The sequence below is a fragment of the Coregonus clupeaformis genome, chromosome 7 (assembly GCF_020615455.1).
Source record: "Coregonus clupeaformis isolate EN_2021a chromosome 7, ASM2061545v1, whole genome shotgun sequence".
NCBI classification, from domain to species: Eukaryota; Metazoa; Chordata; class Actinopteri; order Salmoniformes; family Salmonidae; genus Coregonus; species Coregonus clupeaformis.
Window position 1 is genome coordinate 27699505 of NC_059198.1, and position 22797 is coordinate 27722301.

Here is a 22797-nt window from a genome sequence, read left to right on the forward strand (position 1 = left end):
TAGCTAGTGCTTACAGTACTTCCAGGCTCTGTGCAGCAGGGAAACTTTGTGCTAACCTGCTTACAGTTTTACAGTGCAGCAACTTGCAGTGTAAACAAACACCAACTCAACTCACCAATCCAATGAGTTTTGAGGAGTTATGAGGATGGGTGGACTGCTCGAGGCACTCACCTTTCATTGTCAACTCTGTACAGATCAGATCGATCAGTCTGATGTCAGCATGACATTCTACAATGTACCAGACTAAGGCCTGTCCATCTACAGAATACAGGGAGGTTCACCATATGAGCAGAACAACAATAATTGTCTGAGGTTGGTAAAGTGCACAGTCCAACTACGTTCTGGTTAATGTTTGAATCCATGTCGCTATGGTTATGACTGTTGGAACATTAACCACGCTCACAGAACTGATGACGACCTTCAAGAGTTAAGTGGAGATTTTGCAAGGATACAAAAACACTCAAGTAAAAATAGAGAGAAGTTGAACAGCATACATGGAATGATATGAATGAAAACAACGTCTATCAAACGGGGAGAGCCGATTTTCTAAGCAGATGGGGGAAAGTACAGTGGGATGAAAAGGTTTGTCATACAAAAACAAATATGTACCACATAGACAAGGAAGTGGCCATAACATAGCACTGTTTGGTCTCTGCTTGTCCCTGTTCTTGTAGTCTGCTCTGATGTTTTTCATCAATCCAAGGATGGAGAGAGAAGGCCAAACATCCATCTGTTTAGACCATTTCACATTTCCCCTGGTTTTTAAACAGTGTATCTCTCCCTGATGTGATGTGTGTGACTGAAGATTGCGTCATACCAACTCATTGGATTCAACATCCGCTGAGAAATAAACTGCCATCTGGAAAATACTAAAAGAGCACAGAATGTTGTGGGTAATAGTTTCATTAGAACCCCATGTCCATTTGATACATAGAGAGTCTGACTCCAAGATCTAATGCAGTGTAATACATACAATATTTATTCAGAAACACAAAAAATTTAGTTAATTGTCTGGTAATCCACAACATTGTTGTGGTAGCTGTCTCATGGAAAACATTGAGGAACAGGCGTGTGTTCAGATTAACCAATGTGCCGAATAAAACTAGAGTGTGATTATCAGATTAACAGATCGTAGAATAGAAAATGTTTGGATGGGGCCTTCTCTGAATTTGTCAGTTTTTTTCAATTACAATATTAATTCCATTGTACACAATAAAAAATATTATCAGTTGCCTAGACCAAACATTTTTAAACCGAGAGTTCCTGAGACAGCATCACAAAATATGCTGTTTTTTTCTTATTTTTGCTCATCTTTATTATTTTCCCCTAATATGCTGATTTCCATCTTAAGCAACAACAACAACACTGTATCATGAAATAGCTGTCTGCTACTTAGAGAGGGTGCACAGCTGGAATATCAAGCAAGAAGTCTAGCTCTGACAGAAACCTTAATCTCACTTTTCCTCCGAACACTAGTGGCTGAAAACAAAATCATACAAAAAACACTGAACCGTGATTGAAGTATAACATCCTTTAGCATTCAATGCAGACAGACACACTGTCTATAAAGAGGAGCAGTTTGTAAAGTTGCTTAAACATAGTTGGTTAGCTGGTGTTCCTTGATTGTGTGAGTGGGACAGTCAAAGTCATTACCCAATGTTTGAAAAAGCAGATCCAAGTTGGTTTCTATGCACATTAGAATACTAGAACACATGATATTCACACACTTACACTGGTTAAAAACTAAAGAAGAATGATGTTATTTATGCAGTGCACCCCCAGTAGCAAAGGCATCCAGTTCATTGACACAACTCCAGAAAGACAAAGGAAAGATTATGACACTGTCATATACATCGGTGTGTACAACAAGATCCTTCTTCGCAACTAGTCATACAAGTCCATCTTTGTCTCTGGTTTCAGATCAATGAAAAAAAAAATCTACATATTCCTAACTAAAATTGTCTGCAGATTTTTACAATGTGGAGTCATGTGAATCTTCATAAGCTGTATGCTCATAAGCTGTATGCTCCTCCTTTCTGTCCTCAGTGCATGTCCACAACATTGCTTGGTTTTCTGCTTTCCCTTTCAGCCAATTCATTTCTCACTTTGTCAAAGAGGACTGCCCAATATTGGTTCCTCTTGTTATTGCGAGGCCCCTGCAGTGCTCTCATCTCTCTGCCTCCATGGCGACGCTGGCCTGTTCACTGGAGGCCTGCTGAGTGACGGCTTGGGGCCACCCAGGGGGAGGCACCTGAGAGGACAGCTGCCCAGGAGTCCACAGGCCCTGCTGGGTCTGACCTGGGGCAGAAGGGCCCATGGCCCAGTTCACCTGAGGAGGAGAGGTCGCCATGGAGGCTATGGGACTGCTGCCGTTGAAGCTCTCTGAGGCCTTGAGGCGGGAGAACATGGCCAGGGCGTCTGGGAAGTTAGGAGGTGTTGCTGGTGTGTTGGCTGGAGTGTGCATCTGTGGAGAAAGGAGAGAACCGTTAATAAGAGAACATCGATCTGTAAGCATTTATGATTGCATATTTCACTACTGGCTTTTGTAATTACTGGCGCATTGTCTCCAGTTCTAATGGACATGCTTGGTTTGATTTACCATTTTCACACTTATGTCCTCCCTCAACTGGTCCTTAGAAGTGCCTACATCGGGCCTCCCGAGTGGCGCAGTGGTCACTGCATTGCAGTGCTAGCTGTGCCACTAGAGATCCTGGTTCGATTCCAGGCTCTGTCGCAGCCGGTAGTGACCGGGAGACCCATGGGGCGGCGCACAATTGGGCCAGCGCCGTCCAGGGTAGGGGAGGGTTTGGCCGGCAGGGATGTTCTTGTCCCATCACGCACTAGCGACTCATGTGGCGTGCAGGGCGCAGTGCACACTGACTCGGTCGCCAGGTGTACGGTGTTTCCTCCGGCACATTGGTGCGGCTGGCTTCCGGGTTAAGTGGGCACTGTGTCAAGAAGCCGTGCGGCTCGGTTGGGTTGTGTTTCGGAGGACGCACGACTCTCGACCTCCCGTGTCCATACGGGAGTTGCAGCGATGGGACAAGACTGTAACTACCAATTGGATACCATGAAATTGGGGAGAAAAAAGGTGGTAAAATACCAACATCATAATAGTTGTGGAAGCAAAAAGGGACAAATATTTTCCCTTCGAGGCCCAACTTCCTCAGACTGACCCCTTCTCTTTCCACCAAATTCTACATCCTGCCCTGAGTCTGCCCTCTCAGCTGACACTACAGAGAGCAGGCCTCAGGAGACTGCTCTGTGACTGCCAAACACAGGACCAGTCAGCCAAAACAAACACCATTCCATGAGAAAGAGCCTAAGAGGGTCCAAAGGAATCATACCATCCAGGACATGAAAGGTGAAAGCAACCAGTGTTAGGATTCACCCCAACCATCTGAAGGCTACCAGACTGTCTGTTTTCTCATTGTGTGGACAGGATATCCACCACATAATAGATTATGCAATATCTCAAACAGTAATGTGATTTGTAGTGGAACTAAAGGTAACATGCTTGCCATCAGAATAAGTTTTGACTATGGTAAACATATTTCTTTAGGAGAATTGTCAGACAATTTAACTCAATTTTGTTAATGAGTGCTGAAATAGGTACAAGAAGAAAAAGATCACCACAGGCTAATAAATAAATAATTATTACTTGATAAGAACATTAGTGTCTCACTGCAAGCCCAGTATCCCACCCACAGGTTTTCTAAGGTTTCCATGGTGCAGTAAGAATTAATGCGTGAATGAATGAATAAATGAATGAACGAACATTGGACTCATTTCACACAGGGTTGACCTGCTTCAATAGGAACAAGACATGCCTTTATTCAATGTAATCATTTATGATGCTCAGTGAACCCAAAGCTATTATGTGCATTGCTCAGTTCAGAACAAGCATGTCTTTGTACAAAAAAATGGGTCAGCAGCAGCCATACTAGCATAAGGCTGACTGCTTCAGAAATGTCATTTTGCTTAGTAGATCACTGGTAGCCTACATTTGCTTCAGTCAATAACACTGCAGTAAATTGCAGCAATAAATTGTAAGTGATCATAACAGACTTCCTGTCAATTGACACACATGGCGGACAATAAAACCATGACCTAAGATATGATTGTTTTAAAGATACTGTACATGTTTACAAAATGGTTAAAACTGTTCAGCTGAAGAACACATATAATACAAAGGCCTTCCATTATTTGATCACAATAACAAGACAGCCTGGCCTGTGTGGAAGTTTCCACTGCTTTACATTGAAAGAGGTCAGCAGTGTATAGGGAGAAGAGTGATGAAGGGGTTGGCTATGTGGACACACAGGGTGTGGGCCTCAGTGTGTGGCAACTGCTCAGTCATATTTACATTTTAGTCATTTAGCATCAGCTGGCTCTGTACACAAACACACAGGAGACCGACTGTGTATTTTCTCATCTGGAGCTGCAAAGTTGCTATAGAAACAGTCCTGTTTGATAGGGATGGATCCTGTAATAGCAGCTGCAGCCAGGGAAACATGAGAGCTTGTTTTAGAGTGTGGTCTTTCTCACTTTTCCTATTGTTTATTGTCAGTTTGCCATATTTGTGCCTCAGAATAAACAATGGCAAACTGTACCCTGTACTAAAGCCCTGCATCCTGCCAACCAGCATCGTCCATATTAAACAATTGTGCTATTGTACACCAGGCAGTCTACTCTGTCATTGTTCAAAGGGCTTGTTTACAGACACATTTTCCTTTCAAAATGATATCCCTCAGAGGCATCAGAGCACATCTAAATGTAAACACTAAATTTCTAATAGCCATCCCAAATAGCAATAACAAGGGTAGTAGTACAGTTTACAAAAGCTGTTTCTTTTGGACGATGTTATGAAGACTCTTTAACTGACTCGATTTATGACTGCCACAGACCTCCTGGCATCCTAAACATTGACTGGGACATTGTGATAAACCACACCTTTGTCAGAGCTGTTTCACTAACTCACCCTACACATTGTCTGTCTCCATGTATGTGGTCAACTGTCCAACTAGATGAAATAAAGGAAATTCAAACATCACGTGTCACGTGACAGGCAGCTTACATTACCGTTTTCTGTATAAACAAATCAATCTCACCAACCTCCAACACAAACAGGTCAATGAGCAACCATAGAGTGAGTCAATAATTAACCCAACACAGTCCCTTGTTGTTATTATGTAGCCAGGGATAGTTTAATATACAGATGCTGGTTTGTCATGTCAACTTGTTCAACTGACAGAAGTGTCATTTTAAACGAAGGTCACAGTGCTCTTCATAACAATACAACCACTACTGACAACAGCAACAATACCCTTCAGCACTTTCAAAAACATGACCTTTAATAGACTTGTGTGTAACAGAGTTAGTTTCGTAACCTCACTCCCCAGCTTGAAATGTCTCCACATGTTACATGTGCATTGTGCCTCTCCTACGCTTGGCCTTTCTGCACTGGTCTGTTTAAGGACACAGTGGGCACATACTGCACTGTAGTTAACCTGTCGACCATTTGTCAATGAAAGGGGCTCAACTTAACCTTATGCCACGCCTGACAGCCAACCCCTAATGTAAACAGACCATACCAGATGTATTGACAATGTCACTGCTTCTTATCTAATGTCTGCCCACATCCTGTTTATTTTCATCAGTTTGAAAATGAAAAAATGAAAATAGAAGCAGAATGAGATCACTGGCAAACCCAGTGGTAGGTAATGAGAGGTAAGGTTCTAGACCTAAATAAGCTGATATCGTATTGCTCATGAAGCCAGTTGTTGTTTAGAAAGGAGGAAAACTATAGGCCAAATGGCCAATCTATATGACAAATGGCCTAAATTAGACTGTGCTAATGTCCTGGTATACGTTTGTCAAGATTTTAACACTGTCATTAAGTTTCAGTAATAATTTTGAATTAAAAGACAGTATGTTTTGTATAATATGTATCATAAGTGCTGTAGCACTTAAATCATTGTAGTCTTTAACCTTTAATTTTTTTTTATATAATTACAACAATGTTCACTTTTGCTGGAACCAGCCTCCCCATGAGAGACATTTTCAAGGCTTCAATTCTAGAAAAATAATAACGAGGAGGCGATATCACATGACTTCATTTGCCGACTATAATATTATAACCATAGTAGCCTATCATGTCACCTTTCATGTGAAATAACACAGTAAGTAGTAGGCTACATGACGAGGCACTATGAACAACGTGGCCAATGTGTGTTTATTTTTGTCAGGCTTGTGTTTCGGCAGGGACGGCTTGTTCAATAGGGCGATATGGGCGACGCACTGCCAAACGGGAAAAGGAAGGGATTTTTTTTCTAATCAATTATAAAAAAATAACAAAATAAAAAATTATTTTAAAAAATTATAAATTTATAAAAAATTATATCACGGCAACAGCAGTTATCAGTGTTCACGTCTGATCTGACAGCCACTAAATGTCAAATCAGGCTAAAGTCGTGCTTCAAATGGCCCCGCCCGTTTTTTGGGCGATTTCAGTCAGGTTGAAAATCGCCCAGAAGTCTCTCATAGCCTGTCATGTAAAATCTATTTGTTTCACATTTCAAAGCTTTCAATACATTCTCTATGGGTGTCTGTGGGCTTGCACTTACGCTTTCGTCATACATAACGTAACCACGAATGAACGTAACTAAGAAAAGACCAGGTAGCAGCCTCAATCAATTCACTACTACTATCAAAATGGCTAGGCTTCAGTCCAACTCGATTGTGTCTTTGAAAGAAGTTCCTTTTTGTCGGCGAACAAATGAAGATAAATTGGCAACGAAACAATTAGGACCTCCCAGACCAAATTTAATAATTCAACAGGTTTCTACTAAAGGCGGAAAGTCCTACACCCGAGGATTTTCCAAAAATTGGTACCGAACGAAAAAGACATTGCCACTCACTCAACTGGATGACGAGGGATACAGGCTAGCTGTCCGCCGCCACAACGATGAGGTTAGTGTTGATAATCACAAGTTTACTGGATGTGGATATGGTGTAATAAAGGCAGTTTATTCAGAGGTAAATATATCTGGAATCGCGTTCACGGACCCGTTCGTCAAACTCTTAGGGAGCTATAAATTAAGCCCCATTACTTACCATATCAGATAAGAGAAATTGCTGCAGCTACATATATTTTACATCCTGGCCCTACATAGTTCACTATTTGCATCACTTACCAAAATATTAGCGTTTGCTAGCGAAGAGATTTGTTGTGGCAAATGAACTTGGGCTGGGAATTGCCAGGAACCTCACGATAAGATATATGCATCAGCATTGCGAGTCTCATGATTCTATACGTATTGCGATTCGATACTGTGATTTTATTGCGCACCATATGTCTGTTGCAGAGGGATCAGAAAGCCATGAGAACGAGTTTTGATCAGTCATGGAAATAAAAGTGCTGAAAACTAATTGGCTCCCAATGTGAAAAGATTGAGAACAAGCTATGAAGGAACAATAATGGTGTTTTGGTGCAGGTACAGCCAACTAGCGCTAAAATATTGCGATATTGTCAATACAGTATATCGTAAAGTATCACTATGTAACTCGATTTATTTCACCCCAATCCCTCAAATTAACGGTAAATAACTGAATTGTTTGCCCCACATTTAGCTAAGATGATTAGCTAGCCAGCTAAAATGTTTTATTTAGTTAGCAGTCGCATCTACAATAGTTTACTGTCAATAACATGTCTCCAAAAATGACGTGGTGTCTCCAATTGTGTTGACATTTTACAATTGCAATGCGCATCCATGAGTATCCACTTTCTGTAGCTCAGCTGGTAGAGCATGGTGCTTGTAACGCCAAGGTAGTGGGTTCGATCCCCGGGACCACCCATACACAAAAATGTATGCACGCATGACTGTAAGTCGCTTTGGATAAAAGCGTCTGCTAAATGGCATATTATTATTATTATTTATTATTATCTGAAGAGAGCCCCGAAACATTGTGTGCAGACATTTTATGCAATAAATGAAGTAGGTTCAATCTAGTAGTTCTGATCTTCTGATTGGTCCTGATGAGTTGGGCGAGGTCACCTCCAGGCTACTGTCACTGTTGCATTGGCTCTGAGTCGGGTTCTCTGTCTTCAAATGTTCAGCCTAAGAGAGGGGATTTTTTGTGTGTGTGTGTGTGTGTGTTTAACAGTGATGATGTGTGTGTGTGTGTGTGTGTTTAACAGTGATGAGTTGTGTGTGTGTGTGTTTGTGTGTGTGTGTGTCCTCAGAGCAAGAACTCGTGAGTTGGAAGAACTGAGAGGCCTATGGCGTGGGTGTTGTCCTTGGCCACCTGCTGACAAGGCTGACAAGATAGGACCCTTTTGTCCATTGTTATTGGATAGGAACAGAACTTATAACCAGCTCCTGACCTAAATAGATCTTAGCACAACATTTTACTCAACATATCATATTCCATATTCACTATAACAAATATATTTACTACGACATTAGCAAGAACCGCCACATCCTCAGCCGGCTAATCCAGTGTGTGAAGTTTTGCGGAGTGTTTGAGTTAGCTTTGCGAGGCAAAGATGAAACTGAGGGCTCCACCAACCCTGGTAAGCCAACACTTTTGAGATCAGTCAATAAATGCTTCTGGTATTGACTTATATGCTGCCCCTGTCTTCATGTTGTTGCTGGACATATCTTTTTTTTAAATGTGTGTAGGTCACCTAAATCATCAGAAAAATTGCCTCTCCTGAGAATTTTTTCAGGAGCCGCCACTGTGTTTCGGTACAACATGGCAGACACGGACGACAAGGGCATTAATATAAATATAATCATAGCTGTTGCAATAATCATCATCATAATGTAATCCTAATAATCATAATGATACATAAATTATTCATTGTTAACAATAATACTGTAGGTTTTCTATACTTACCATTTGATGATGGTGACTGTATGGAATATTGGTTTCTTGAAAAAAGGCACTCAATGCAGTCTATTGAAAAATAAAATATGTGTCAATAAGCACCAATCCAGTATGCATTGCACATAGGATAGCCTATTGCAGACATAAAACCTATCTCGATATTATACCATCTGCTGTGAAAATGTTACATTGTGCCATTTGGCTGCTGAAAGCCATAGTTAGCTACATTTCCATTGCATAATAGCATTAGCCTACAAAGATAACCATATTATTTTACAAATGATTGGCATTACTGTATTATTAGATGTATTTAATTAATGACTCTGAGAAACAGACACAGACTGATCTATGTCATACTGATCTATCTCCCATGCACCAAACTCAGACAATTCTCAATTAAAGGTTCCCATACCTCGAACTGCCAATGTGCTGCTTGTAGAAGCTGTTTTGCTTGGTCTGCCGCGCATCCAGCAGTCAGAACGAACTGATTTATCATAACTTGGTGCTTTAGATCATCCATATTTGCAGAAGCAGCTATTCTAAACCTTTCCCCTTGGTTTGGTGCTCAGTCCTTGAGGTTTTTATCGCTTGCATTAGCCTTTCCTCTCATCGAGACAGCACAGCCGGCAGAGAAAACTCCAATATTTACTGTATGAACTATGTTCAGTGTCCTGAGCGCCCCTTTGATCCGCAGCACGAGAGAGCAAATCAGAGCGATGGGGAGGGGCGATCAGCAGGTCGGTGACAGAAAGGACTACAAGTTCCTAACACCATGTAGTTTGACGTATGACTTTGTCGCTATATTTAGCGAGTATTCAGACCCCTCTAGCGACACATTTTCGAATAAGCTACTAGTGACAAATCTAGCGATTTTTTCTGGTGTTATTGGAGACTTTTGGAGACTCTGACGTGAAGCACGTATCGTTCTTACTCTTCTCAGCGAGGAGCGGGTGCTGCTGTGGGCCCCAACCCCGTCCCAAAGCACTCACAGGCGGCCCAGTCCTCGCGCAGCAGTCCATCCCAGCTGCAGTCAGAGCAGGAGATGTTCACCCCTCCGCGTCCAGACTGCAAATGAATCGCGCATGCGGGAAGCCGCTGCTGGTTGATCCCGCCCTGGCTTACATTCAGGGCGGGATGTAAATGTAAAACATTTTTTAAAACAAGAATCGACAGAAGAAAGTTCAGTTGTAGTTCTAAACATATTTAGGGTGTTTTTTACTCACTTTTTGTCTCTCCCACGACTTTATTCCTCTCTCCTACAGCGTCCATCACAATTACATACACATGGCCAATTATGCAAATTGGGCGATTACGTCATTTAGCGACTTCTAGCGACTTTTAGGACAGCCAATAGCTACTTTCCTTACTGAGGAGTTGGCAACACCGATTCACACCATCAGAAGGATTTTGGCTTGCAACTTGTGTTTATTTTCTTTAGCGGACGCCCAGTTATCCTTGGTTCTATCGTTATTCTTGACAGTTAAACAATTTGATATATAAGTGGCTGTGTAATACCGAAGAAAGTCTAAAACTTATTACAAAACTGTCTCTTGGACGATAAATACACTAGCGTAGGGGCTAGTAGTAGCTAGCTAATTCTGTAGCTAATTAGCTAGCTAACAACAACAAGGAAAGATGGGGTCGATTCTTAGCCGGAGAATCGCTGGCGTTGAGGATATTGATATCCAGGCGAATTCTGCATACAGATTTCCACCGAAATCGGGTAAATATAGCTATTAATTTGGATTGAAACGCTAAAACTCTAAGTTAGCTAGCCAGCGACCTGCTAACGCTGCTAATATTAGCTAAACTGACATCATCAGCTCCCATCATTATTAGGCCTAACGTTACATGTGAAAGCTATTAGCTATAAATGGTTATGATATTCAGTCGTGGTGAAATGTTTATTTGATGAGGCAAAGATGAGTTGTGCATCGATGCCCTGATCTTGTCCTGATTAAAGATAGGCCTTCCATCCTGATTTTTCAATGGTTCTAATCTAGTCACATACTTCTATTTTCTTTTAAGGGAATTACTTTGCCAGCCATTTTTTCATGGGAGGGGAGAAATTTGACACTCCCCATCCAGAGGGTTACCTATTTGGAGAAAACATGGATCTGAACTTCCTTGGAAATAGGCCTGTACAAGTAAGGACAAACAAGTTTGCTATACAATGGCAAAATGTCTTAGCTATGTTGTTAAGTTTTGCATCTTGCAAGCTGCTAACAGAGAAGTAACATGTACAGCATATTAGTCCAATTAGTTGAAGTGGGAGTTCAGGAGTAGTCCTTGATTCACATCCCCCATGCTATTCATTAGGCTAAAGCATTTGAAGTTGATCTGCATTGGGCTGTTCTTTTCTTAGACTAGATGTTGTGTGTCACCTTTGCTAAGTTTCCGTACGTGACCCCGGCACCCCATGAGCCTGTGAAGACCCTGAGAAGTCTGGTCAATATCAGAAAGGACTCCCTGCGCTTGGTCAGGTGAGGAAAAACACCATCATATTCTACAGCAAGTAGTCTTCTGACTGACCTGTGCTCATTTATTTGTCTTAGTGGTTTCCATGTAAGTGATTCAGGGTCAAGAATACCGGCTGATTGAGCTTAGCCTAACATCTATTCACTGTACTTGTTTAGGCCTACGTTTAATTTGATATTGACATACTTTCATAAGTGTGGTGCATGACTAATTTTGTGTTAACTTAATCATAGCTTCAGTATCAAAGTTATGTAATTTTGAAATTGGCCACTTGAAAAAGATAGCTTAATATTGTTTTGTTTGTCTGCTTGACTACTAGGTACAAAGATGACACTGACGCTCCAGTGGAGGAAGGGGGGAAGCCAAAGGTTTTGTATGGTGTGGAGTTCACATTTGACGCAGATGCTCGTGTGGCTATCACCCTGTATTGCCAAGCTTTTGAGGAATTCGCCAATGGGATGGCAATGTATGTAAGAGTCTGATTCAGAAACCTTTTCATTTACATGATAGACTATGTTTACCATCAATATGCTATTTAAGTCATTCACTAATTAGAAATACATATTTTCTTCCACTGTCTCTTGCTCCCAAAAATCTAACTTAAATGCAATCCAGCATTTTACATTCCTCATTTGAAATGAAATCCATGCCTTTCATCAGTTTCTGAAGATGTGCAGTGATATTGATTTATTCACTTTAAAGACACATTGTATAAGAACATCTTATGATAGTGCTTGTCATTATGGATATGGCCAATGTACAGCATAGAACGCCAGTCTCCAGAAAGCAGACGGTGAGAGATACAATGGGTCCTTAGCAACCACCTGTCTCCATGGATACGAAGGTCATCTGAAGAGGGAATGAATATAATAGTTTATGCTGAGGTCATTATGTGAGCGGATGGATGTTTTTTTTCTGCCTTTTTTTACATCATGTTTTTATTGAGATTTTCCATTGACAAATTTAAGAGGGAAAATGATTTTAGTTAGGCCTAATGCTGTTTTTCATTATTTGTGGTCAAAGAAAGCTTTCAAGAAGCGTGGCGCAGCGGTCTAAGGCACTGCATCTCAGTGCTTGAGGCGTCACTACAGACCCCCTGGTTCGATTCCAGGCTGTATCACAACCGGCCGTGATTGGGAGTCCCATAGGGCGGCGCACAATTGGCCCAGCGTCGTCCGGGTTTGGCCGGTGTAGGCCGTCATTGTAAATAAGAATTTGTTCAAAACTGACTTGCCTAGTAAAATAAAAAAATATCTGAAAAAGAACATCTTATATTTCCTGTATACTAAATTAACCTTGATAGTTTTTGTATTGATAAGATATTGACATCACTGTTTCTGTCCTGTGTAGGTACAACCCAAAGGGACCAGCCATGGTATCTGAGACTGTGCACTATAAGAGGGGTGTGAGCCAACATTTCTCCCTGCCTTCTTTCAAAATCGATTTCACCGACTGGAAGGAGGAGGATGTGAGTATATCTGGGCAGCAGCACTCAATCTTGTGGAGTGATGTCACCAGCTGACAGTTGATAAACTAATCTGTTGTCACCATTTCTTTACAGCTGAACTTTGACATGGACCGGGGTGTTTTCCCCATGGTGATCCAAGCTGTGGTGGATGAAGGGGATGGTAGGTGGTCCAAACGGTTTGGACGCATAGAGAGATGTTATTAATGTTATGTACTCCAGAGTTGGCAACTGTCTCTCAACTGCCTCTCCGCTGTACCACAATAGCAGGTGCTAGATTAGGCATTCTGTATGCACAGAGTACAGTAATCCCTTATTAATTAATGTTTGTCCTTTTCCAGATTGCTTGGGACATGCACATGTGCTACTGGCAGCCTTTGAGAGAGTAAGTAACTCATTGTGATGATCCAGTAGAAGAGGACAGTATTCGGATTTGACTCAAATTTGCATCCCTCATTGCGAAATATGTGAAGTTAACACAATTTCTTCCTTTCCAGCATGTGGATGGCAGTTTCTCGGTCAAGCCTCTGAAGCAGAAGCAAATTGTAAGTTAATCCAAGTTAATCCATGTCTTCTTTATTATATTAGTAGATTATTCAAAATACAAAATGCCTGAATACCAAAAACATGTTAATTTACAACACATATATATTTGTTAGCATGTGTGCTTACTTCCTCCTCTTTATGCCTTATGGGACGTAAGGCTATAATGTGCTCCTTCCATCATTCTCTGTCCTTGGCCACGTGTTGTTACCATGTGTGCTCTCGGTTATAGGTGGATCGTGTGAGCTACCTGCTGCAGGAGATCTATGGAATTGAAAACAAAAACAACCAAGAGACCAAGGTTCTTATTCTAGAACTCACCAAGAACACTTTTGTAGATGCATACAGTAGATTTATTTAACATGAATTCACAAAGGTTGTTGCATAAGGAAAGCAACACATTTTTACATTCGAGTCTTTCAGAAATGTAAACTAGAAATGTGGCTCATTATGCTGTAGGTTTTCAGACCGTTGGTTATCAGTTGGTTTGCGTAGTCTATTTTTGCTACATGTTCATCCCTCTAACAAATATGTTTATTTTGTTCTCTGCAGCCGTCGGAGGATGAGAACAGTGACAACAGCAATGAGTGTGTTGTTTGTCTGTCAGACCTCAGAGACACCATCATCCTGCCCTGCAGACACCTGTGTCTCTGCAACTCCTGTGCTGACACCCTGCGTTACCAGGCCAACAACTGTCCTATCTGCAGACTGCGTAAGGAGCGACGCTAGTTTGTTTCCAATAGGCTTCCAACTGGGATTTCATGCCTTATTTCCTGCATTCGCTAATAGGAAATAGACCTGCCAGGCTGCCATGTTTCAGAGCTCAGCGAGAGAGACACCTAATGGATGTAGAGATGAACGCCCTGTGGGGACTGAGCTGATTTAAGGAAAATGCTGTAAAGTTGACATTTTAGTGAAGATGTAGTCACATTTGACAGTGTGTAGTGTAATCCGTGTTTGGTCTGTCTCACTCCCCAGCCTTCCGAGCCTTGCTGCAGATCAGAGCTGTGAGGAAGAAGCCTGGGCCGCTTTCCCCTGTGTCTTTCAGCCCTGTACTGGCTCAGAACATGGACCATGATGAGCACTCGGTACGGCCCACGCATTTGTTGTTATTACACACACGGCGTCATTTGTGTCAAGGATCATTTCTTATTCTACTTGTATTTAACAAACCTCAACTCATCACTATGCAATTACAAAGCCTTTAATAAATGACTGTGAATGACTAGTAAATATATGACCAGTCTTTCTGTGTGTGCTTCTCTCCAGAGCTCAGACTCGGTTCCCCCAGGCTTTGAGCCCATCTCTCTGCTGGAGGCCCTTAACGGCCTGCACTCTGTGTCCCCCTCCATCCCTCCCGCCCCCCTCTACGATGATATCAACTTCTCTGGGGGCCTGGTAGGGGAGGGCCGGCCGCTGGGCTCCCCAGAACACTCTGGGGACGGGGGCCTGCAGAAGGCCAAAGTCAGCAAGTCACCTGACAGGTAATCCTGTGACACCGGGGTTGTCACAAGCCCAGTTCACTTTCTCCTCCATCTGAGATGGACCATCTCCCTGAAGTGTGCACTTGTACACTACACTCCCCCTCATGGATTTAAAAGGAATGGACAGGTGTAAGGGATGATGGTGGAACCTCCCTCCAGCCAATATGTAAACCAATCCAATGCTTTGAAATCTTTTGCGGTAGGGTGAGCCAGTGCACACTTTAGGAAGAAGGGGGAGAAACTGAAGTAGGCTACAGTCTCCCAGTGCTGCCCTCTACAGTCCAGCTGCCTGCTACTGTAATTGTTCACACAATTACATTACCATTTGATTTGAACTGCCTCTAACTTGGAGCATATTCAAATGCAAGATTTAATTATTTAGTTTTACATTTAATATGGAGTTAATAGCCCTGACATTAACTGCGCTGGATGGATTTGCTTTTTGACATTGGCTTTGACTCTGGATTGATTGCTCATCATTTTGTGTAACAGCTGGCCCAGGGTCAGAATAAAGAGGCTCCTTACGTTGTGGTGAGCTGCTGCTAGAGGTCTTCTCCTGTATCCAGCACTATGCTACAAACTGATTAGACGGCATGTCCTTGGCAATCCATCCAGTTGACATTGCTGAGCCTTGCCAACCTGCAGGAAAGAACATTACTACAGGACAACAGTACAGAGTGCAGTCTGTTTATTATAAAGAACATTACTACAGGACAACAGTACAGAGTGCAGTCTGTTTATTATAAAGAACATTACTACAGGACAACAGTACAGAGTGCAGTCTGTTTATTATAAAGAACATTACTACAGGACAACAGTACAGAGTGCAGTCTGTTTATTATAAAGAACATTACTACAGGACAACAGTACAGAGTGCAGTCTGTTTATTATAAAGAACATTACTACAGGACAACAGTACAGAGTGCAGTCTGTTTATTATAAAGCTTCACGTCGGTTGTAAAATTGTTTTTTTGTTATCAATGTCACCTCATTGTAAGTGTTTGACCCCTGCAGCACCCTGAGGTCGCCCTCATCACCCATCCAGGAGGAGGATGAGGAGAAGCTGTCTGAGATGTCGGATGCCCAGCCTCACACACTGCTCTCCAGCAGCCCTGCTCCCACTGGGGCCACTGCAGCCCAGGATGTACCGGAGTCCATTTCCCCAGATGATGGTGAGTTCTGTCATGCTCTGAATGCACATAGATAGCTGTTGTGGTAGGTCCAGTCTACATCAAGTTTGGGTAGGTGACCCCTCCAAATAATGACTTGAATTACCTACCAGGGTACATTGCAAACCAGCGTAAGGACATTTAGGTCTTGTTGCATGTTGTCTCTCCCTCCTGTCATGTGTGGTACAGAGGACAGGCTGCACTCTGGAGGAGAGCGAGAGATCCTTCATGACTGCAGCAGTGAACACAGCAGCCTGACCAAAACAGAGAGTGACCCGCCAGGGGACCTGTCTCTGCCAGGTAAGCTAATAATAACACAAGGCCCAGGCCCATATCTGTGCTTGTGTGCACAAGCATGTATGTTTGTCTGGATATTAAAGATATTCTCCGGTACTGTATACTTTTTAGCCAGTAGTTCTGAAAGTAGTGCCCTTGAGCCAAAAGTGGTCCCCGAAAATTGCGCACTACATCACAAATGTACAGATATATGCACCACATCATTGCTCTCTTTCACTCTACTGTGTGCGTGTTGCTAGCTGTCACTCCCTTGGCGGGCTGAAGCTCATTGGCTGAAACTTGAATTGCTAGGCGGCTAGCCCACATGGTGGTAAATGTAGGGAAAATTGCGCTGCACAGCTTCCAGACAACAGTCAAACTAGGGATTTTTTGGCTAGTTCTGTTCATAGATTATGCATGAACTACACATTAACACATCCAGCCCAAAGGGTATTAAAAAATACTTATTAGTTGCCAAGGTACCAGAGCATGTCTTTAATGCTTAAACCAATTGTAAACATACATTTTTGATTGCAGGTATAACACCTTTGGCTCATTTTCTCTTTATTCTCCCAGGCTTTCAGTCCTCCAGCTTTGCATCTAACCTGTGTGCTGTTGTTTATTCTTCTCTGTTTCCTTACTCCCTGCGCTGTCCCTTTACCTGGCGTTGCTATGGCCAGCTCTAGGTCCTGATGCCTGCTCTATTGGTGTGGAGGAATAAATGTGGTATGTAGGACTTCTCTGTCCTGTCTTTACCTATCTGCTTTTCTGTCGGAGAAACCGATCCCTCGCAATCTGTCAGATTCAGGACAGTTGGTTAATAATCTGCTGCAGGTTGTAACTCTGATTATCATGCTAATTGACAGCAAGTTTGTATTGATAAGTATGCAACTGCTTAGATTTATTTCACATGAGTAAGAGATCCTCTTGTTTAATTGGATCATCCTCCTCGTGTCCACAGGGTCATCAGAGTCAACGGAGAGCCTGAAGAGTCAGAGTACCAACTGCTCCAGCCAGCCCCTCCTGTGTCCCCCCAGCAGCCTTCACATGGAGGATGAGCAACTTGACTCCTAACCTCTGGGCCCAACGTTTCTCCCTCTCTGGTTGAGTCCCAATTCTCCACCCTTCTTCAGAAGTGTGCACTTGCACACTTTCTCGCATTGGATTTAACAATGGTGGAAACTCCTTCCAGTCAATAATTTCACCAATCCAATGCTTTTAAATCCATGACGGGGAGTGTGAAAGTGCACACTTAGCCTGAAGGGTGGAGAATTGGGACTTAGCCATGGTCTCCTCCCAAGCCAACCCTCCCCCATGATCCAGTCCCCTTGGTCTTCTCCAAGGCCCACTCTCCTACTTTGGTCACCTATTCATGCCATAGCTGGCATCGATTCAAAGTTTGTTTGTGGTGGTCATTGCAAGGATTTACTAAAACCATACTATACCTTAACTAAAAAACAACAAGTCCTTGATTAGATTGCTTTACATACATTTAGGAGTGTGTAATTGTTTGTCCATTCTGGATGGGGTTGTGGTGCAGTGGCGGACGCTGCATGATTCCAGAGGTTGAATATGACTACCATCATATGGTGGTGCCAGAAGCACACTCACTTTCAGTTGACTCTACTCTAATTACTGCTAGACACTAATTGTTTTAGAGAGCATTAATACCATTCCTGTTGTTTTCATCTATGACAAACGAATAACTTTTTTTACATTTTATTTCTTGGTGCTTGTATGATATGAAACGTTTTTGAAAGCAAACTCTGAAACATTTCGATGGACATTTGACATGTTTAAACATGACAATTGAATGTTGTCATTTTAAAGGTTTTGAGGACTAATTCATTTTACCTTGTGAAATGGTGAATTCCCCTGTAATAGCAAGTCAAATTGAGGCATTTCATTTCAAGTTGTCTTCAACGGTAAATATCTACATTTGTGCATTTTTATACTGAATTATGTGATATTCTATATATTGTACCTGTACTAGAAAATTGTGTAGATTAATTAGCAAAATTGTATATTTGTGTATTATAGAATTCAAATAACGAGATTAGTAGTTACAGCTACATGCACAGTATCTCAAATTTAGCTGATAGATTTCCTGTGACAGAGCCCCCAGCTTTACACCCTAACAGCTGAACACAAAGAAATATAGAGCCTGCAACAAGCCAATATGCTATGCTGACTGTATAGCACAAACTGTGTTATTTGTAGATGTGGCAGATTTCTGTAGTTCTATTGTGGCTTGTCATCATGGCATAGTCATTGCCTTGCTCAAGTTCTATGACTTGCAGTGTCTGACTTTCCCGTAGATGTAGCACCGTACATATAGTTCTATGTGCCTTCAACAACTAAACAGATATGGCTGCTGCTTGTTGTGTTATTGGTGTTCTTGTGATGAAACTGTTTTGAGGATATACAGCTGTATGAGCCTGTAGTCTAGGAGTTTTTATTTTCATTGGCTGATATAAAGAGCTTTAAATGTATGACCTTTCTTTGCATTCTCAATGGTTCATGAAATATTTCAAAGTAAATCTTATTGTTGTTATTAAACAATTATTAAAACCAATTGTTCAGCATTTACAATTATGTTAAATCCATATATTGATACATTTCATCTAAAAAAGTAAGTACATTTAAGAGTAGACTTGGTTGTTATATGGTCTGTGTTGTGTTTGTTTCCTTATTTTTTTCCCAGGAGGAATAAACTAAATGCTTCTTAACCATTTTACTTATGCAATATGTTGAGACATTAGGTTATCTTTTGCATGTGGGTTTTGTTGTAGACAGGCGTAAACCTCTCCAAACGGGGGGACCAGTATGAAAAAATGTATGCACTCACTAACTGTAAGTCGCTCTGGATAAGAGCGTCTGCTAAATGACTAAAATGTAATATCTAAAATGTAAACTGCTTTGGATTCATACTGTTCATGTCATGTGTCTTTGACTCTAACGATGTGCCATGTTAACTTTGATGATACACCTGTGCCTTGTTCCTGTTTCTCACTATTATTGACCTGGTATCCAGGATAACACCACATTTAGTGATTCATAACTCTTTCAATATCTGTCTGTCCCTGTGTGTACAGATGTAAGATCTTAATTTGATCAATATTTTGTTGCTGAGAATTTTCCTGCACGGTAGGTAGGAAAGGCAAACTTGTGTATTCGAGGTTTAAAAAGGCTACTCAAGTTTGTAATTTCCACTTTAAAATATCACTTGATTTGCCCTAATGAAAAATGTATCAACCCCTTCAAAAATGTCCATTCATTATAATAAACATAATTTAAATGTCCTGTTGCTGCAGGATTATTTTCATGCTGTAGCAAACTGGCTCAAATTAAGATCCTACATCTGTAGCCTATAGCCGCATGTGAATAACAATAAAATAAAAGTAATGTTGAACACAATGTCTCATGCTTGATTTCCATTGATCTGTGATGACCATTTGGGGTGAATTCGGAATAAGTGGGACACTTTTTGCATTTCCGTCTTCTATCACCTCTTTCGACATCTATCCAACATATTAGCCCAACACATGATACCTTCCTGAAATCCTCAAGATGTTTCCTAATCACACACAAAAAACTGTTGTTGATATCATATTCACAGGAGGCATGATACAGTCATTTGTGGACACTGTCAAAACCTTATCTTCAGTTCGCATTTGGTAGACTATGACACCATTATTGTAGTCCTAATTGTACCCCAATGACGATTCAATTTTGTGTGATTAGGAAACATCTGAGGATTTCAGAAATGTGTCGTGTTGGGCTAATATGTTGGATAGATGTCTGAAGAGGTTACAGAAGACGGAAATGCAAAAAGTGTCCCACCTTCTGAATTCACTCAAATAACAGTACTAATAACAGTAGTACAATAAATAATTAACAGGACATAGTACTACAAGAACCAGAGCCCTGTCTAACCTAAATATAAGGGGTCGCTTTCCTCCGTAAGAAAAGCCTACTCCATTCGTCCTACTTTAGCTAGCTATGGTTGGTAAAGCAGGACAACAACAAAAATGACAATTACAAAATTGAAAGATAATATTGGCAACTTTATGAATTTTGATGCACCAGTACATAGTATGCACATTTACATCACAATTTGGCACAATGCATTATGTATGACAGTTTTATAATCTTAACATCAAAACAGAAAAGCTATGTCACTGATTTTACCTTGAGCTTCCTGTTTGACGCTTTCTCTGCCCCTGAGAAATTCTCTGAGAATGCCAAGAGTGTGCAAAGCTGTCATTAAGGCAAAGGGTGGCTATTTGAAGAATCTCAAATATAAAATATATTTTGATTTGTTTAACACTTTTTTAGTTACAACATGATTCCATATCTGTTATTTTATAGTTTAGATGTCTTCACTATTATTCTACAATGTAAAAAATAATAAAAATAAAGAAAAACCCTTGAATGAGTAGGTGTGTCCAAACTTTTGACTGGTAGTGTATATATGAAACTCGTCAGTCTACAGGATGCTGACCTTCTAGGCAGAGTTGCAAAGAAAAATCCATATCTCAGACTGGCCAAATAAATGGAAAAGATTAAGATGGGCAGTCTGAAATATGGCTATTTCTTTACAACTCTGCCTAGAAGGTCAGCATCCCGGAGTCGCCTCTTCACTGTTGACGTTGAGACTGGTGTTTTGCGGGTACTATTTAATGAAGCTGCGAGTTGAGGACCTGTGAGGCGCCTGTTTCTAGACGCTCTAATGTATTTGTCCTCTTGCTCAGTTGTGCACCGGGGCCTCCCACTCCTCTTTCTATTCTGGTTAGAGCCAGTTTGCGCTGTTCTGTGAAAGGAGTTGTACACAGCGTTGTACGAGATCTTCAGTTTCTTGGCAATTCTCGCATGGAATAGCCTTCATTTCTCAGAACAAGAATAGACTGACGAGTTTCAGAAGAAAGTTATTTGTTTCTGGACATTTTGAGCCTGTAATCAAACCCACAAATGCTGATGCTCCAGATACTTAACTAGTCTCAAGGCCAGTTTTATTGCTTCTTTAATCAGCACAACAGTGTTCAGCTGTGCTAACATAATTGCAAAAGGGTTTTCTAATGATCAATTAGCCTTTTAAAATGATAAACTTGGATTAGCAAACACAACGTGCCATTGGAACACAGGATTGATGGTTGCTGATAATGGGCCTCTGTATGCCTATGTAGATATTTCATAACAACTCAGCCGTTTCCAGCTACAATAGCCATTTATAACATTACAATGTCTACACTGTATTTCTGATCAATTTGATGTTACTTTAATGGACAAAATAATTGCTTTTCTTTCGAAAACAAGGACATTTCTAAGTGACCCCAAACTTTTGAACGGTAGTGTATATACAAAAGTATGTGGACAGCCCTTCAAATTAGTGGATTCGGCTATTTCAGTCACACCGCTGCTGACAGGTGTATAATATCTAGCACACAGCCCTGCAATCTCTATAGAAAACATTGGCATTAGAATGGCCATACTGAAGAGCTCAGTGACTTTCAACGTGGCATGGTCATAGGATGCCATCTTTCCAACAAGTCAGTTCATCAAATTTCTGCCCTGCTAGAGCTGCCCTGGTCAACTGTAAGTGCTGTTATTGTGAAGTGGAAACATCTAGGAGCAACAATGGCTCAGCCACGAAGTGGTAGGCCACACAAGCTCACAGAAGGGGACCGCTGAGTGCTGAAGCGCGTAGCGTGTAAAAATAGTCATCGGTTGCAGCACTCACTACCGAGTTCCAAACTGCCTCTGGAAGCAACGTCAGCACAAGAACTGTTCAGCACAAGAACTGTTCGTAGGGAGCTTCATGAAAGGGTTTTTTCATGACCAAGCAGCTGCACACAAGCCTAAGATCACCATGTGCAATGCCAAGCATCGGCTGGAAAGGTGTAAAGCTCATTGGACTCTTGGGATGAATTGGAACGCTGACTGCGAGCCAGGCCTAATCGCCCAACATCAGTGCCCGACCTCACTAATGCTCTTGTCGCTGAATGGAAGCAAGTCCCGGCAGCAATGTTCCAACATCTAGTGGAAAGCATTCCCAGAAGAGTGGAGGCTGTTATAGCAGCAAATGGGGGACCATCTCCATATTAATGGCCATGATTTTGGAATGAGATGTTTGACCAGCAGGTGTTCACATACTTTTGGTCATATAGTGTATGTATTAAACTAAAACCATGTGGAGACTGTGTAGAAACGATAATGGACCTACAGTACATTCATACAGTTTCTTGACTGTGTCCAAATCGTTAATAATCACCGAAATGAAAGCTAGAGAGTCAGGGAGCATAGAACATTCAAAAAATGATGGATAGAGGACTATCTTTAGTGCGCAAAATGAGTTTGACACCCTGAGTTAGAAAGTCAGAGTTTGTGAGCCTGTGTCCCAGACTCCCAGGGCCAGAGAGAGAGTGACTGTGATGGAGTTTTCTACAATTATCATATTAATTTGAATGAAATCATACTTTCCCTGTCAGCT

At 41.5% G+C, this 22797-nt stretch overlaps 2 protein-coding genes across 4 annotated transcripts; one reads left to right on the top strand and one right to left on the bottom strand.

The window, feature by feature from the left end:
* Positions 1–951: 951 nt before the first annotated feature.
* Positions 952–9937, bottom strand: LOC121569104 (UBA-like domain-containing protein 1). Its single transcript, XM_041879744.1, has 3 exons — positions 9305–9937; positions 8902–8961; positions 952–2464 (listed from the first exon to the last, which is right to left on the bottom strand). The coding sequence occupies exons 1-3, from the start codon at positions 9410–9412 to the stop codon at positions 2168–2170; spliced, it is 465 nt and encodes a 154-aa protein (XP_041735678.1). The 5' UTR covers positions 9413–9937; the 3' UTR covers positions 952–2167.
* A 310-nt stretch (positions 9938–10247) lies between these two features.
* LOC121569103 (probable E3 ubiquitin-protein ligase MGRN1) lies at positions 10248–18882 on the top strand. 3 transcript variants are annotated; one of them, XM_041879742.1, is made up of 16 exons: positions 10248–10615; positions 10921–11039; positions 11287–11375; positions 11690–11836; positions 12721–12838; positions 12932–12998; positions 13177–13220; positions 13333–13380; positions 13611–13679; positions 13931–14090; positions 14357–14466; positions 14648–14862; positions 15877–16034; positions 16221–16331; positions 16988–17033; positions 17269–17360. In XM_041879742.1, exons 1-15 carry the CDS (start codon positions 10528–10530, stop codon positions 17026–17028), a joined length of 1584 nt encoding a protein of 527 aa, XP_041735676.1. In that variant the 5' UTR covers positions 10248–10527; the 3' UTR covers positions 17029–17033; positions 17269–17360. The 3 variants fall into 3 exon arrangements, with proteins under 3 accessions (XP_041735676.1, XP_041735674.1, XP_041735677.1); XM_041879740.1 differs by lacking the exon at positions 16988–17033 and having other exon boundaries at positions 17269–18882; XM_041879743.1 differs by lacking the exons at positions 10248–10615; positions 16988–17033 and having other exon boundaries at positions 10952–11039; positions 11258–11375; positions 17269–18882.
* Positions 18883–22797: the final 3915 nt, after the last annotated feature.